Consider the following 18,160-nt stretch of genomic DNA (forward strand, 5'->3'; position numbering starts at 1 on the left):
AATTAAATTTTCTTAACTACCAGCCGGTGGAGAGAGAGAGAGAGAGAGAACTACGGAAAACGCTTTCGTAGGCCTGATCTTGTTGCAAAAGGACATTTGACATCCTTCATACAGCGAGTAAAAACTATGTGAAAAGCATAAATCATTATTTTGCCACCAACAACAGTGAGCAAGAACTATGTGAAGCGCATGACTTATTATTTTGCAACCATAAATATCAAATCTGCTGACTTTATTTCACAGAAATGACCACCATATGCCATAAAAAGTTGGGAAGTAAGCTCCAGCAACTATCATTACATTGCTAAATCCGGTCCGGCGTTCAAGAAACACCATCTCAATCTTTCTCAGATCATACAAATTTGGAGCGATGATACATAGCTGTTTCATACAAATATTTAAAAAAGGAGTAATTGATTGATTGAGGGGTACACCCTTAATCTTTTACAAAGGAGTAATGCAATTGCAATTGCAACTGAAATGTAACCGTCAGTGGCAGCACACAGGTCTTGTTCATTTATCAGTATCATCCTAACTAGTACCATATTGATCGAACAACCAAAGGCAATTCCCTTCAGCATAATCCTGCAGACTGAGAAGAGCAAGTCCAAGGGTCCATGACTATCAAAATGCAGACCCACTTCCCTTCGTCTTTCCAAGCATAATATCTTTCGCCTCATTTATTTTTGAAGCAAGAAAATGGCTGCCACCTGCATCTGGATGGTTTGCAACCATCACCTTTCTGTGTGCTACCTTAACTTTCTCCACAGTAGCACTTTCCCTGTTGAAGAAAATACAGTTTTGTAATATGTTGCTAACAAATGGGAATGCCATGAAAAATTACCTAGGTTCGTATCAGCCACGCAAGAAAAGAGACTCGAGTAATTTTGCCCGACTGAAAAGAGAACATGTCAGTTACCAGTATATTATCGCACCATTCCAATTAGTCAATTTTAAATTGGAAAAATGGTAGGGTCATGCTCATCTTAGACCTTCCACGGTAGCAGTAATTCGCCCTGCGGTGAACCTTGACAAGATAAATTCGTCAAATAAACTAAAATGAGCACCCCCTAATAGAAATTTTGAGGGCTTCTACCATTGGCCTTCATCTCTATGTGCCAAAAGTCCGCTGCCTGCTTCTCATCAGCTCAAACAAGGTTTTCCTGGAATCGCCTAAATAGCCAGTAGAATCGACCACTAGCCAGCTAATATAAAATTAGATTGTCAACTTTGTGACACATTGTCATCTATGTCTCATGAGTGTGGAGTGCATGTGCCGGTGCTGATGGGGGTGCTGCTGCGGGAATACAGGGAAGGCATATATATATATATATATATATATATATATGGTTGTTTCTTAGCTCAATCTGTCGTTTTTGCACTTTTATTACTGTAAATAAAGAAAGAGAGGGAGAGAGAAGAAAAAGAACGAATAGAAAAAGCTTTGGACATGAATAGAAGAGGTGTGATTGGGGTGGCATGTCGGAGCCGGACCCCCACCCCCAGGTGGGTGCTGACCCTTTGTGAACAGTCTGTGTGACATAGATTGTCATCATTGGCCACGAGACCGGTTGTTCTGTTGGAAGACCACAATGCCAGCCCAATTATCCATGACTGATGAGGGGCACCTGATAGACAATCCAGGAAAAGGTCCCATGGTTGGAGCTTTAAATGTAACAACACATTATGCTAAAAATTGTTCTGATACTGAATATAATGTTTTCACTTTCCAATGTTGAATGGAGAGGATGGAAAGGCTCCCTTTTCTACAAAATCTGAGAATCGATGTTTGTTGAATTGCTTTCAACTTCCATCTTTATACACCCAAAATCTTGGTACACCTAGAACATTCTGGCAATCATGAACCACCTAATACCAAAAACTAGGCAAAAAATAAACATTAGAGAATGGACAGAATGTAGGGCCTGCTTCTAGCCATGTAAAATATCACGTTACACTCACAAGAAAGAAAAAGCTATAATCATTTACAGTAAATTTGGTTAGAATCGTTGCGCTCTGAATTTGTAGAAATCAAAAGGAAACGTAACCATTGATAGCCTGGTCTATTCTGAACTTGTTAAGATTCAAGAACTACATGAATCACAATCTCATCATCGATGAATCCCAAGACAGGATATAGGTGGACAAGAAATGGGAAGTACACCAGGTCAAGGAACAACTGATTCTTGGTGACATTTTCTTTTACACATACGGCTTGATCATTCTAGGTAGGCCAAGCAGCTGCTACTCATTCTCACAGTTCATGGCGTAGAGACCTAGTTACAGTTTTCAATAATATAGTCGCCAAAGGTTTTTTCATAAATAAGTTATGAGAAAGGCTATTTTTTGAATATGATTGCTTTAATAAAATTACCGGAACTGGCCCAGCTACTTAAGTTCCTAACTTCTAGAACAATATTTACTTTTGGGTGGGAAATGTAGTTGCAAAAAAGGTAATTTTAGTAGATTATACACCCCTAGCATGCCATGATTGAATAAGCCCCCGTCAATACTTTATTGTTTCAATGACTCCTGTTACAAGATCCTAGTGTTCTAGCAGTTTTAGGTTTATGTCATGGTTGAATTTACAGATAAGAGGAAGCAAATAACTAAAGAAAGAAATACAAAATAAGCAATCCCTTTTATGCACGTAATAATTTTCCTGATCTTTTAATCTTGCACCAGTTTGCTAGTTACAATTAGTGTACTGCTTACCGAACTCCAAGAATAAGAGCAGCTTCCCTTCTTGTCATCGTAGTTTCAAAGCCTCCACCATAAAACTTTCGGATTCGAGGTGTGGCTGGCCGGGCTTTGAATGCTTGCCAAGCTTGCACTCCATATCTGCCTGCAAGTGCAACAGTAGCAACGGCGATTCCTGCAATAAAAGGTGTAGCCTGCAGGCTATTTCAGGATGCAGCATAGAAATAGAAAAAAAAAAGAGAAATAATGATCAAACTTATGCTGCCTGATACAAAGAACATGATAAATACATGATAAATATGGTAGTAATAGACATCGAACTCTGGGACCTGGATTTTGGAACACCGAATCCAGTTATGATTTGGGTTACTTAATTTGAGAGGCTCAATTGATTTGAGAGGCTCAATTGATTTGAGAGAGTCATTAGCGACTAGATTGGCAAGGTAGAATAAGAATCAGCTCCGGATATTAATTCCAAGAATTAGCTCGCAAAAGCGACCAATTTGCCAATTGGATGTGAACCTTAAGGTAAGATGCAGTCCAAAAGTGCTGCCACCTTCCTTCACAAATCACAATCCTACCTTAACTGCACCAATTCTTTTCAAAACAAACAAGTGGCCAGAGACTGTTTGTGAACATGGAACCACAAATAGGGAGAGAAATGTCTCACCTACAAAATAATTGTTTATACATGAGTAACATGCATAGATGTGCTCCCCATGAAGCTGGCAAGATATTGAAGCATTTTAATGACACCTACCAATCTTAATAATATCATCCTAAGCATTTAAGTAGATAAAAGTGCATTAGAAATGATCAATCGTGTTAGCACTTAACTTGAGACTCTGATAAGCATCTTTCTAATACCAACCTCTCCTCGAAAATATCAAAAAACATCCAACGTAGTCATGAACTAGTAGTAGGTTTTTGGGTCACTCCTACATTTGGTTAGCTTTTCCATTTTTTTTCTCTTCTTTGTTTAAGAAGATAAGTACACACACACAGATATACATATATCTATATAAATTTATGTCCATTGGAAGTTTTACAAATAACTTCCTCTCGCACACACACCCCCACATATATATATAAATCACACGTACCAGCAAAATTTCTTAAAAATCATGCTTTTATTGCAAAAAACAAGTACATTCAAATTTCGAAACTCTGATAAGGAATAAATATTGTGATAATATAGCAATCCATTATAACATTACAGCATTTTCCTTTTCTAAAAAAAAAAACATTTCATTTATGTGCATTTTCAGTATATTTTTCATTTTTGTTTTTAAAACAAGTTTATACCGTTTTGAGTGGTATTCCAATGCTTTAAAACAAATTAAATAAAAAATCATTAATTCATTAATTTTTATATTACTCTTTATATAAACCCATATATTGAATTACCAAGATTTTTGAAGAAAACCAAATCTAAAGAAATTCTATGGAAAGCATTCCTAAAGAAAATTCTGAAAAGAATAATGTTAACTATGAAACATATAACCCATATACAAATATTGGTGTGTATGAACTCTTTTTGTATATACTTTCACGTATGGTTACCTCCTTTGATAATGATATCTATGCCTTCTATAACTTTGGCACTTTAAATATTATCTTTCTATATGTTTTCATTGACCTCATTCAGTCAAGAAGTCATAGACTCGCTCCAACTGGCTGATCTTTTCAGGGCCTTAATTAACTTGTATCAGACTCTCAAACTTTGGTAACGTAGGTCTTCAGATGTAAAAGTTGCGAGATTTTGAAATATATCTAATTAAAACTGACACATTTTGTTGGAATATTGTATTCACAACTTCAACTAGGAGGATAACTTAGAAGGTCTATGCCCCAAGGTGGTAGTCATCTTAGTACCTTCATTTTTTCTTCCCAATTAAGCTTTCCTATGATCAATCATTATATTTGAGCCTCTGTTGCTTTGATAGCATACATTCCTACAAGACTTGCTAGTAAATCTATTTCTATGCACCAGACAAAACGGCTACATTTTCAGATGAGGCCAATCTTTGTTTGTGACTGCCTTTATTAACTCTTTATGCAACATAGGTATGCATGCAGATGTGGATGGAAGCAAACAGGGAACACTGCAAGACTTTCCAAATGCATGGATATGGTTACAAGGATGTACGTGCATCATTAGGGAAGAAAATGTAGATTGCATGTACCATGTATATTACAAAGCACACATGCATATGTATAAAAAAACAAAGGAGGAATGAGATGAAATTGCCTTTAGGGTTCATTTGTTTCACATTTTCCCTGTCAAATAGCTGGTTTTGCAAGGAAAATTAAGTCTTTCTTGCTTGTCTATAGCATACAACATGCTGAAAACATTATATGGGACCCACATACAAGGGAACCAAATTTCTTAGATATTGTAATTTTGAAAGCAAAATTATTACAGCTCCTCCTGCAACTCGTTTCTGACATCAAAATGCTCGGTAAGCACTCTCCTTTTCTCCCTATCTCCTCTCTCATCTTTTATCCAGGTCTGGCTCTGGATCTAGTCAGAACAGATTGGTCTAACCAGTACCGACAAACCACCATAGTAATGCAAATTATCAAGACCATTATGCATTTATATTCATAGGTTCATTCATATCCACAAATGCATATAAGGGAATGATTTCCTTTGTAAATGTCAAGTATTACAAGAAAAAAATATCGATAGGAACCATTTGACAGGATTTTGAGCTTTATGAACAAGGTGAGAATACTTTTACAAATATCAAGAAAGGAATGAGAGCAACTCCTAGTGACATTCTCAATATTTGGTTATCAGCAATTAGAACAAGGTGAGTATATTTTCACAAAGACCAAGCAAGGAAACAAGGGCAACTCCTAGTAACACCCTTAGTATTTGGTTATTAACAACATGCTAATAAAGAAGTCCTTTAGAAGAATTAGCATCATCTCATGCATCTTACACATGTTAGTACATCTATAGAATAAATTAGTAACTTCAAACACCGAATTGTTTAAAAAAGGAGTAAGCACTAAGTTTGAACATTGAACATAGATCTGATCTCTATAGGAGAGCTGCATGTAGAGCCAAGCGTTCTGCTTTGTAGAATATGAAAACTAGGGACTTATTATTAGTAGGATTTTCTTTCAAAAAACTTTAAAAATTATAAGTTTCTCTCACTCCAAATTAGCACTCAAGAATGAAGAATGCTGGTAATTTCAAGGGGCTTAGAGTTGCCTGTGTGTTAAAATAAAAAGTTTACAAGCTCTCAACTTTTGAGCATAATTGGCAGTAACTCAGGCTCAAATTGCCAAGGGACTGAGTCATGAGTAAAGCACTAACCCAATGCAACTGAAACCTAGTAGACTCAGGTCTGGATCGACTGAATCAGCTTGGGATCACCAAGTCTAGACTTGTTTCATTCAGCACCAATTCTAACTGTGACTCAGCTATCACTAAGAAATAAATTATAGTTGTTTATGAAAAATAAACTAATCTAGCACAGTCTTTTATTAGTTATTAATATATAGTTGTGTTCTAAGCTTTAGTTATGCATTGTATTTAAGCGAAATTACTTATTATTTTATAAATATGTCCAACTTCTTCATCAATTTGTAGTGAAAAATAAAAATACACTGTCAGTATTGATGAGTGATGACCCTTCCTGAACGAGTCACGGAGTCAACTCACTGACATATAACCCAGTAGTCAGCCAACCCACATCCAATTTTAGCGGATTGATGACTGTGCTTGGAGTTCTAGTGAGCTCAAGCACAGACTGAGACATCACAGTATTGAATACCAGCAGAAGTGAGGAACCATATACTGGAAGATCAGAGTCCCATTAATCAATTTGTCAGGAAAATGAGCAGAGCAGATTTTATTAGGTTTATAAGAAAAAGTACCAAGATGCCTTGATTTAATGCTACTGGCAGTTCTAGAGAACCTTTACCCTGCAGCAAAAACTCACGTTTCTGCAATTGATTCCCCGTCTCAAGCATTATACAATCCATTCAAATCTCGAGAAGAAGCTTCCAACTGCATAGTCGTTTCTGTTGGCATCGGTGATATATTCAAGACAAGGTAACCGAAATCAACTAACTTACTTCCACGTCCCAGAGAAGGAAACAGTCTACTGATCAAATAAGCTTCTACTTGCATCCATTCTCATGCACAAGTGCTTTCAAACTCAACTGTTCATTAGCTCCGAAGACTATCGAACTAGGAATACCAATTTCTCTCAAGTCTCTAATGACCGTTTACTAGTAATGCCCATGCTTCCTATTATTACTGAAACCAATTTGATAACTTATTATTAAAAAAAAGGAGTATTAATTGCAAGTAGGATCAAGCTTCCTCTACCAACTTCAGTAACTAATCGATTTAAAACCAGGCATAAGTAACCATTCCGAAATGGGTAAAACATGTACTGACCAAAACACATAAAGACCTTTAAATAAAGATCTTTATGTTTACATAGAGGGTAAAGAAAAAACTTGAAACCATACAAGCCAGCTTCTTGTGGTCTACAAAATGAATCACTTTTAAATCAATGGCAGCGCCAGCGAACACATAATCATTGTAACGAACATAAGAAAGGGAAAGAAGGAAGAACATTTGATATATTCTCAGGAAAGGACCTTTGTTTCAAAGAAGCAGGAAATTCATGCGGTGTACCTCATACATAAATCACAAGAAGAATCTGAAACAATGAGTTATTAGCTCAGGCAAAAAAGAGTGAAGAATCTACCATGCTTTCGGACGGTTTCTGCATTAGATCACTGACCCCCAACCGCACGGACAAATATGTCGAAAATCAGGAAGTGGGCATGCCGCCACTCGATCCCCCGGCTCCTCCCCCTCCACCGTTTTTTTTCCTCCTTTTCCAACGGCCGCTTTTTATTGACTACCAATCTGAAAACAGTGGTCGCTGGAAGGCTCTACCGGGCTACCCGCGGGTTCGTCGTTTTTTCTTGTTCCCGAAGCTTTTGCGCCTGCCCTCGCGAGAGCCTCATGATTCGGTTCTGGGTACGTGACGGTTCGGGTTGGGCATGGTAAAACCGCTCTGAAAAATTGTGAGAAATTTTTGAAAACTTGCCCTCTGAAAAAAAAATAAAAATTGAGAAATTAGCAATTAGTCTTACAAATACCAAGCACGGTCGTGAACGGTTGTTCAATATCATCATATCCCTACCTATCAAAGTTTCTCCTTCTTTTTGAAAAGAAAGAACCAGCCACACTGAGCCTATAAAATTTGATAGACTGCCAGATATGAATTCTAGTACTCCAAAACACCAATTTCGATATTTCAGAATCTAATCACAAGCATACAAGGTCTCTAGTAACCTTATAGACCACATCTATATGGTTGCTTAGCTAATTTTAATATAGATAAGTGGCATCCTCTTTTCTTTAGGACAGTTGAGATGGTTAAGAAGATCATGTACATAAAATATTTCTAAGAAGAGGGGAGTCAATGAAACTTAAGAATTCAGAATTATACTGCTATATAATATCTTATAGAGAATCATATCCCAGGTTACGGTGACAAGAATACAGACACCATATCTTGCATAACTGGAGAATGTCTAGGAACGTTAGGTAATCTAGGATCAAATAGCCTTAGCTAGTGACATGGTGGATATCTAAGCAAGAGGGAAAATGAGGACATTAGCTTCAAGATGGACATGTTAAAAACCTATAATAGAGTTTCATGGAGGTTTTTTTCAATAACAGTATGTTGCGGCTGGGTTTTCATCCATTTTTGCTTCATTTACTGCTTACGTGTGTTTCAACTGCAACTTTTTCTGTGTTGATCAATGGAATTGAAGACATGAACTTTTGTTGTCACATAGGCTTGCGACAAGGGGATCCCTTTTTGTCTCTGGCAACAAGACTCGATTAAACCGACTGGTTTATTTTCTTGAAGGTGGGACTGACTGTCATATTGTTTTAAAAAATGTTAGAGATGTTTGTAGCAAACTTGCTGTTCTTTGAATCAAACCATCTATAGAAACTATTGCTATGCTGTTCAGTATTGTACATACCAGTTAGTTTACTGGTTTTTGTTTCCTTTTGTATATCACTTTTTGTCATTGTTCTTATTTAATAAAAGAAGGGAGACATATCCTCCAACAGGGCTGTTTTTAAAAGAGGATCCCCTTTCCCCTTATTTTTTTTATAATTGTGATGGAAGTAATTTTGAGGAGCTTTATCCATAATGTTCAACAAGGATCCATTTCTACACCTATTGCTAAGCTCCCCTTGCCCCAAGGTTGACCACTCTCATGCTTGCAGTTGATGTTCTTGTTTTTAGTAGACCCACTTATAAATCTCTTAGAGGTGTAGAGATTGTTTAGAGGAAATGGAGAGAAAGGCAAGGCTACAAGTGAATAATGCCAAATCAGTACTCAACATTCCTTTTGGAGTTGATACGGTAAAAATTTTGCAATTAGCTAATATCTTAGGTTTAAGCCCTACCAATCACTTGCTTGGGTCTTCCTCTTTTTGAAGGTCATCTAAAAGGGTCATTGCAAATAACTCTTATGTGAGACAACAAACTATCTACCAGGAAGGCAAAGCTTCCACATTTTGATAGGAGATTAAGTCTTATAAAATTTAACATTGCTTCTATTTCCTATTATTAGATGCAAGTCTTCAAGATTCATAAGGTCATAGTGAAGAAAATGGAAAAGAGTATGGCTCATTTTCTATGGGCAGATTCCTAAAGTGATTGAATGTTTCATTTCATGTCCTAGAAACAAATAAGTCTAACTAGACAGGGAGATGTGGAGATGAGGAGGTTGGCAGAAACCAATGCATGCCTCTGACCTCTAGCCTCTTGCAGAATCTTTAATAGACACATCCTCATTTACAACTGAAAGGAAGATATCTTAAGTTGCACCAAAGCTTGTAAGAATATCCTAGTGGACCTTGAAAAAACCTTGGAAGAGTTCATAGACATAGCAAAGTGTGAGATTGGGCTCGAAGTCTATTGAAGACAAGGATACATGGAGAAATAGGGAATATTAAGAGGGTTAAACTATAGACTGATTAATGGAGAGACCAAGTTCTTGTTAGATTACTGAGAGGTGAAAAATATACAGGAAGTGAGAAGTCTTTGGGGATCACAGTTGCTAAAGTCTATAATAAATTTGTGAGCTTCAATATAGATACTATAAAGCCAATGTTTGGAAGGTTCACTAAAATATAACTTGAATAATTGGATTCATTGGCTTATTGGTTTTAACCTCAACAATTTGAACCACTATTAACATGATTATCATGAAGGAAAATGGTGAAAGTAAGATAAATCTATATATTGAAAAAAGAAGATTTCAACTACATAATAGTACAAAGTACATCTTCTCTTGCGGACATAGGCTTCATAATTATTAAATCACGTTTCTTTTTGTGTTATTCCTTTTTTATATTTTGGTTTATGGTATCAAAGTCTAAAGTCAATTGTTGTAATTAGATTTTCATCGGTCTGATCATTGCATAGTCATGGCTCGACAATCAACTTTAGCAACCAAGTTCTTTTGTGCAATGACACTTCATATGTCCAACAAACTCTCAAATTTAAATTTCTTATTGTGGAAAAAAAATATGCTAGGAGTCATGAAATCCTAAGATCTTTAGGGCTTCATTGAAAACAAAATTTTCTACACCTCCATAATATGTTACTAGCAATAATATTTTAAATAAGCATAAATATTGTTGCCTAGTTAAAGTTGAAAATGACCTTTACATGGATAGATGATTAGAACTATCTTAAAAAGGCACTGGTCTTTATTGGAAACATCGAACAAGTTGCTCAAGCAAAAGACCTTTTAGAAAAATTTTGCTCACTATCAAGATAGAGAACTTCTCATGCTCGTTCAAAAAATGCAAATATTGAGAAAGGAACATTATCATGGTTTAATATTTCATTTCCTTCAAGAATATATGCGATGGGCTCCTTGTCATTTTTTAAAAAGAGCTATATTCGTAAAGGGAAAACCTTCACATGTATTTAAGAAATGGTATGAAATAATATTAAACTAAAGTATATCACATGTTGCATTTTTAGTTTAGTTCCTTGGTTAGCTATTCTTTCGCCAAAATTCTAAATAGTTTTAGTCATAAGGTTTATAGCCATGCCTCAAAACTCAGAACGCACATACTCTGTCTCTCCCACCCATACGTTTGCATTTTATATGCGATTGAACATAATGGTTAAACAAGTACACATGTTCAACATTTTTATCAAAATTTTCATGAACACAGTTTCAAAAATGTTAATGGCTTTTTATATATTATGATGTATTTGTATTTGGACTTCCTTTAGAATTTATAGGAAATTAATGGTTTAAACTGATACTTCAAGTATTCCATATAAATATATTATAGCTAATGGTTCCCTTTTATGTCATTCAACTAAGCAAATAAATTGGATTTTTTTTTTTGTTTCTCTGCAATTATTCTATATGAACAATGGAAAAGATTGGAACTTGTTTTGTTAGTAATATTGATTGTTGTTCACATGACAACATATACTATTTTTATGGCCATAGGGGGAAAAAGAAGACATTCCTTTGCTCTTTGAGAACTATTTTGATGTTGCTTCATATTCGTCTTCTATTCACAATGCATTGAATTTGCAAATTTTTACACTATTGGTGGAAAAGAAAATTTATTTTGTCTTTCGTTTATTTGTGTTACAATGAAGGAAGAAACTTTTACCTTACAAACAAGGAAAAATAACTTTTTTCCATTGTAATTGTTATAGATAAATTTAGATTTTAGTGAAGCTGGAGGGTGAAACAAGTTCATTTTTTGTGTTAAAGTTACCATATGCTACACCAATGGTGCATATGAATATCTTCAACAAGTTTGATTGCTTTATATTTTCCTTTTTATGATGAAGAATGAAACGTCTATTATTCTGTTGATGTTTGTTTTTGACAAAAACAACTATTTCGAACCAAAGTGATCCCCTTATTATGTTGTGGAAAGGATAATGGAGTCATTGAACTTTAATTTGAGTAAAGATTGCTTCAAAATGAGCAAGTTAACTATGTAACCTAGTTCAAGAATCTCTTAAAGCAATTTTGATCAAATGTCCCCAAAATGCTAAAGCGTTATAATGGCTAAAGTTATTGTATTTCTTAATTTGTTAAATGGTGAACATTTGCCACACTTTAAAGGTAGCTCTTTTGATCTCTCTTTCCTTGCGATCAATTTCTTCTTTAACTTGGTCACTATTTTAAAAGAATTTTATATTTCTTCTTAGAAACTCTTAACTCCTATTTAGACAACTCTTAAAGGAGCCTAAAATGCTCACAAAATTCTACACATTCTACATTCACTTTAGATAAGTTACTAAAAAATCATTTTTGCATAATGTAGGCTACTTTTTCTCTAGCACGCAGATCAGCTTATGCACTTCATGATCAATCAATCAATTGGCTTGGCCAAAAATACATGCAACGGTTCACCTAGCGGATATGTCTTAAATGAACCAACCGTGAAATGCTACGCCAATTTACATTATTTTTAATATTATTTATCTGCTGCTTTTTTCATTTAATTACACAAAAATTGAGTAGGTGGCCTTGTAATCCTATTCAAATTTATGGGTTCATAGAATACTAGTATTTTAAGCACGCCTGAGCATAGTATTAATGGAGCCTTTGATGTGATCCGCTTGTACACATGTAGGGCGTCCCTCACTTGACTAACTAAACTTGTCACACTTCAACTGTTTGTGGATCCTTTGGACCTATAAGAAGCAGATTTGGCATCAATTAAAGTTTTACTCAACCCATGGATTTAAAGGCCGAAAGAAACTGAAGTAAGATATGTAAAGGACAAGGACTTGAAGATCTTCAAGACAAGGAGAATATTGAAATCCAAGAGGACACTTTACGGATCTGTTTGTTTAATCTCGCTCACATTTCCTTCCAAATTGATTCTAAAATATGTAAATTTTTATCTAGATACCAAATCTGTGTATGATCCATATTTAACTTGACAGTTTGCTAGAAGGTGTCAAAACTATGTAACTCAATGTATAAAGCCGTCTCCGAATAATTGAAAGTCGATAAAAATTTTAAGCACCCATCAACAAATATATGTGTATGATCTTTTTGGAATATGAATTCAGGGTTGGATTTAAGACATTCAAGATAAAAGTCCAAGCAGCAAATTTTTGATGTCTGGCAGTCTCTTACTATATATAGATTCAATGGTGCCTGACCCACCATAGCCTTCCTACAAGTAAAAAGAGATCAAAATATGATCTACCTATAGTGCAGCTTATAAAATTAACATTGAAACGCCTTAAGGAATTTGGTAACAAGTTTTCAGAAAACAGTTTAATTTGTGTAAGTTTGGTCCTTCCACTACTGTTGTGGGAGAGATTAAAATCAGAAACACCAATCATTAAATTGAATCAATAATTTTATGCAGAAAACAAAGTTGGTTCTTGCTCAACTACAAATATTGAGGTTAACAGGTTGACGAAAGTGAAGGCTTCAACAAACTGATAGGAATCTGCCTAACGCCAGATCCAACATCCCAGGGAAAAACAAGTAGGATCATAAACTATCCCTTAAATATTATCATGTGCTTATATGCTTGAAATCTGAAACATAGAGTTTTTAAATTTGTTAGTTGTACCAAATTCTTACTCCTATGCGTTTAAGTAATTCGAGCCCACCCATTTACAACCCTACAGCCAAGCATAACAGGGCCACCATATCAAGTCATTCAGCAATTCCCAGAAGGCACAAAAAGGATAATCAGTTATCAATATCTGACGAGCTTTATTAAGCAAACCTTGTTCCGGAGCTTCTTTTAATACAAAGAGGCAGACATAATCTTGCATTTTCTTATAATAAGTGAAAAAGGCAGTGGGACATTGAGGAGAAAAAGAGAATGAAGATATTTATTGTAGTTTAAGATTATGACCAATAAAGCAAGATAGGTACACCAATCGTTCTTATTATAATAATCTGGGACGCAGATACTAAATATTATCTCAACATAAGCAGTTTAATTCATAGACTGCGATAAGGCAGCAGCTCTTCTCGTTCCAGTAAAAACATTCTCTATCTTACACGCCAATCATCAACCACTAAGCCCAATCATACAATACAGAAACCAGCTGTATATCTCTGGTCGCACTGGCCTGATACATTATAAATCTTAAGGAGGCGACTAAACCAGCCGTGAAGAAGTCAAATGGCAAATGATGAACGACCCACTGGCAGAAACTTTCAGGCGCTGCTCTAACAATAATAAGAGCAAGGAAACAGGACCTCCCCAGGTTAATACTCACCTTGGCAGGTTTTGGATTCTCTCTCTCTCTCTCTCTCTCGCTCGCTCTCTCTCTCTCTCTCTCACACACACACACGCACGCACGCACGCAAGCACGCACGTCAGGTGAATGGATATTTGAGATATGGTTTATTTAATAAGAGAATGTTCAATATGACGATGGTTAGAATTTTTAAATATATACTTAAAATTCATTGGGCAAAACTTCGAATTTCTTCTGCTGTGTTGAGAAGTACATTAAACAATAAATAAGTCGTAGTTGGTGGTCGTCATGTATAATCTTATATATAGTATAAAGGGCCATACACAAATTAAATTAACTTTTTAGCTTGATCAAGCCCCGGATATATGGATGATTGGTTAAATGATCAGTGATAAACTTACATGATTTCCATGTACAGACAAGTTTTAGATCGCCTATTGGGTCTATAATGAACTGAATTAATTCCATGATAATTAACTGGATCAAGCTGTCTCATCCCTCCCATTCTGTTGTTCAAGCATGCACTTTTACAAAATTGTTACCCTCTTGAGGAAATTGGTGCCGGAGCGTATCATTAATATGAGTAAAAAACATGATACCTAGCGAACAGAAGTTCCATACAAAACACGGTCAAGAACTACTACCCTGGATCCACTCTGTGAGTTCCAACCTGCTGCCACTCTGCACACTGAATTCTTCATGGAGTTTGGTGGTTGTTGTTGAACCTGTTGTTTGCTCTCAGGATATATATATCACAGTCCCAATCAGTATTGTGAACTGTTATACAAGGACTCACATAGAAATGAACCGCGTACTTCTTTTACTCAAAAGATGAATAGGTATTCAATAACAGATTTTGGTGCATTTTCATACTCATACAGCATCTCCTGCGATCCTCAGCTCAAAGGCCACCAACTCTTTACGATATCAAGTTTGTTCTTCAAATCAGTAGAGAAGGAAGCCAGAAGTACAAGCGCTCTTGCAGTATCTGTAAACTGAACCAACTATATATATCCAAATCATGCTTCCGTCTAAGCAATAATAAATATCTCATAATCTGCTTAGCTGTGCGACGTTGGACGGATGAGCTTTTTTTTCAGAGATCTAGCACAAGACCTTGTGGGCCTGGAGCTGGACGAAGCTGAGCATGATTCACAGGATTTTTTAATATTTTTTGAATACATGTTTGTTTTTTTCTTGGACATGTGGAGCTAATTAGTTGACTTTTTTTTTTCTAGATAAGATAAAATAAATGACAGATGCATTCACACGCTATGACCAGGTCTGGAAGCTTAGTTGCTCTTAATAATGGTGGCTCCATATGAAAAAAAAAATTAAGCTGGAATTCGACAGTGTGATAAAGACATCTATCTTCCAGGTCAGTGGGAGAAGAATTCAACTGACCCAGTAAGAGTCAAATTTCCCAACCAACCACCTCCGGCGGCCATGCTTGGGTCGAACGAGCAACCGGCCACCTACAAGCCACTGGCGCTTACTTGTCACACCCTTCAAGGTAATGAAAACATCTACCTAAACTGAACCTGGTTATGTGCACACCGTGCACAATGTTCTCGTGATGCAATGACCAACACGCCCTTATTAAAATACAAAAAGAAATTTTTTGAGAGGGTAAAAAAGGAACGTGAAAAAAAAAGAAAAAGTGTAAAATGTCAACCACTTTATAAAACAATTGAAAATACCCCCTCTCCTTTTTGGAGCATATTTGTTGCATGCACAGTAGTGTGCAACTCAATCCCTATCTAATCATGCAAGAAAAGTTAGTAACCTGCTGCATTTGTACCAATCAGGCTTTTGGTAAGAAATAAGTGATGAAAAACCAAGGATTGAATTACAACGAAAAGTCTGTCTTCCATGATGTCAAATTAAGGCTACATGGGGGAGAGCTGAACAAATAACAAAAATAACTAAATGAAAAACAAGGGAAAAAAAAAGAAATTAAAAAGGGAGGAAGAGAAGATAAGAAATTCAAGGGAAAGGCTAGATAAATAATATTATTGGGTCAAATCTAGACTTCATCAAACACTAGATCTCTCCTCTATTGAAGATGTCTAAATGATAGAAGTACTAAATCTCTCCTCTATTGAAGATGCCTAAATGATAGAAGTACCAAATCTCTCCTCTATTGAAGATTCCTAAATGATAGAAGTACTAAATCTCTCCTCTATTGAAGATGCCTAAACGATAGAAGTACTAAATCTCTCCTCTATTGAAGATGCCTAAATGATAGAAGTATTAAATCTCTCCTCTATTGAAGATGCCTAAATGATAGAAGTACTAAATCTCTCCTCTATTGAAGATGCCTAAATGATAAAGTACTAAATCTCTCCTCTATTATCATGTAGAACAGAACTCTGAACTCTCCTGTGAAACAATCTTCTGTTGGTGCTTCGCCCTTTGCACCACCAAAGCAAGGTTTACCTCTTTGATCAGGGAAAAATCAAGATTTGCATTCCCAATGAAGAATAAGGACTTTGTATCTCCCTTGCCCATGTGCACCTGAAAGCAAGATTTTGCCTATTTAATTAGAAAGACCATGATCTGCGATGCAATCCTGCAAGAGAAAAGGGACCCCCCTAGCCCAGCTACCCTTTAATGGTTGGGAAACAGATGAGATTGGACAAAGAGATAGGATGAAAAAAAAAATGGTATAAAACAAAACGGCACCAGACAAAAGACTCAACATCTTCAAGGTGCGCCACAGCCAATCCAACAAATTACATCGCCATTGGTAGGGGAATCAATTAGGAGAAGAGACAAAATTGCTGCTTCTGGAGTGCAATCCACTACTCAAACTTGGGCAATTTGGTGATAAGAAGAAGGGAGCACTCGTTGGTCTAATCTTCATCCTCCCAGCAGGGTCCTAGGCAGGCATCAACTTTCAACTTACATTGATTTCTTTTCATTTCTTTCCTTTCCTTTCCATCTGTTTCCCTCCATCCAAACTGGGTGCAACTTCCTTGAAACATTTCTCTCTCCATTATGAAAAAACGGGGTGTCTCCTGCCCTTCTTGGCACCCAAAGTAAGGCTCTACTCTACTGTTTACAATGAGTATAAACAAAGTGGTGTCTTCTTGGCACCAAAGTAAGGCTCTACTTTGCCGTTTACAATGAGTATAAACAAAGTGGTGTTAATGCATGAAGGGGTTCTTTTGATCCAAGCCTCATGGATCGAATTAGCCCAAAGATTAAGTCATGAACTCAATAAATTCACAGGATTTGTGGCTCCAATGAAGCATAAGATTTTTTTTTTTTTGGTGAGTGGGAGGCGATTCCCACTGTCCAGTGACAACGGAAGTCCACCCCCCACTCCCCCTCCTTCTTTCACTTCATCCCCCTAAGGTACAAGACTGCTTTATGGCCTTTCGAAATGGTGCCCCTGCTATGCTTCAGCTTGCACATCGATGCCTTCTTTTTACAGCACAAAAGATCAAGATTCAATTCTAAAGAAAGACAAGTTTTCCATCCAAAGAACATAATACAGTTATACAAATAAAAGTCTGATTTACCGATCGATTAATTTGAAGGCCATACTAAGTAAATAAAATAGTAAAGAGAGGGAGAGAGATTTATTTTTAAGTTTCATATGTTCATCTAAACAAAGAAAAATAAAAATCAGATATTGTTTTTAAAATTTTCAAGGTTCACCAAACCCAACTAAAGGCTCCATTATGAGACTTGAAGATTAAATATTTGCGTCCACCATTAGAGAGAAAAATAAAAAAGTTTTCCATTAATTAAAAAATAGATTCACCCATTTCACTTAAGCTAGAGATAGAAACAAACTTGTGTGTTTCAAGCACCAAGAAGATCACATGAAGACTTAAAAAATTTTGACACTTCGAAAGATTCTCCTGTAAAGTACAATCAGTGCTCGTAAAACAATCTGCCCTGAATCAAAGCCGTCGACTTGGTACTTTAATAGGAACAGCTGATTATGTTGGGAACGATAATAGCTGGTCAGAATTCCCTTACTTTAATAACGGGTGATTTTAATTCGATGATATATTCTCAATGTAGAGCCCAGAGACTCTTCAGATCATATGGCTTTGGTTTCCATCAAAAGCAGCTGAATGTTTTGCAGGCAGGCAAGCGGGTTTTCAGTATTTTAAACATTGGAATATGAAGCCAGAATGTGAAAGGATTGTGGC

The 18,160-nt window shown here is 36.1% G+C and overlaps 1 protein-coding gene across 1 annotated transcript; it reads right to left on the reverse strand.

Annotated features, from left to right (window-relative positions):
* Positions 1-213: 213 nt before the first annotated feature.
* LOC116255036 (mitochondrial import inner membrane translocase subunit TIM14-1) lies at positions 214-7,679 on the reverse strand. The gene is made up of 3 exons (XM_031630750.2): positions 7,437-7,679; positions 2,716-2,894; positions 214-781 (listed from the first exon to the last, which is right to left on the reverse strand). Exons 1-3 carry the CDS (start codon positions 7,458-7,460, stop codon positions 625-627), a joined length of 360 nt encoding a protein of 119 aa, XP_031486610.1. The 5' UTR covers positions 7,461-7,679; the 3' UTR covers positions 214-624.
* Positions 7,680-18,160: the final 10,481 nt, after the last annotated feature.

Source organism: Nymphaea colorata, chromosome 5, assembly GCF_008831285.2.
Source record: "Nymphaea colorata isolate Beijing-Zhang1983 chromosome 5, ASM883128v2, whole genome shotgun sequence".
Lineage (NCBI taxonomy): Eukaryota > Viridiplantae > Streptophyta > Magnoliopsida > Nymphaeales > Nymphaeaceae > Nymphaea > Nymphaea colorata.

Coding starts and splice junctions, on each gene's coding strand:
- LOC116255036 (XM_031630750.2), bottom strand. CDS start 7,460: ATGCAGAAACCGTCCGAAAGCATG. Junction 2,895..7,436: donor AGAAACCGTCCGAAAGCATG/GTAGATTCTTCA, acceptor AATAGCCTGCAG/GCTACACCTTTTATTGCAGG. Junction 782..2,715: donor GCTCTTATTCTTGGAGTTCG/GTAAGCAGTACA, acceptor TTTCTTCAACAG/GGAAAGTGCTACTGTGGAGA.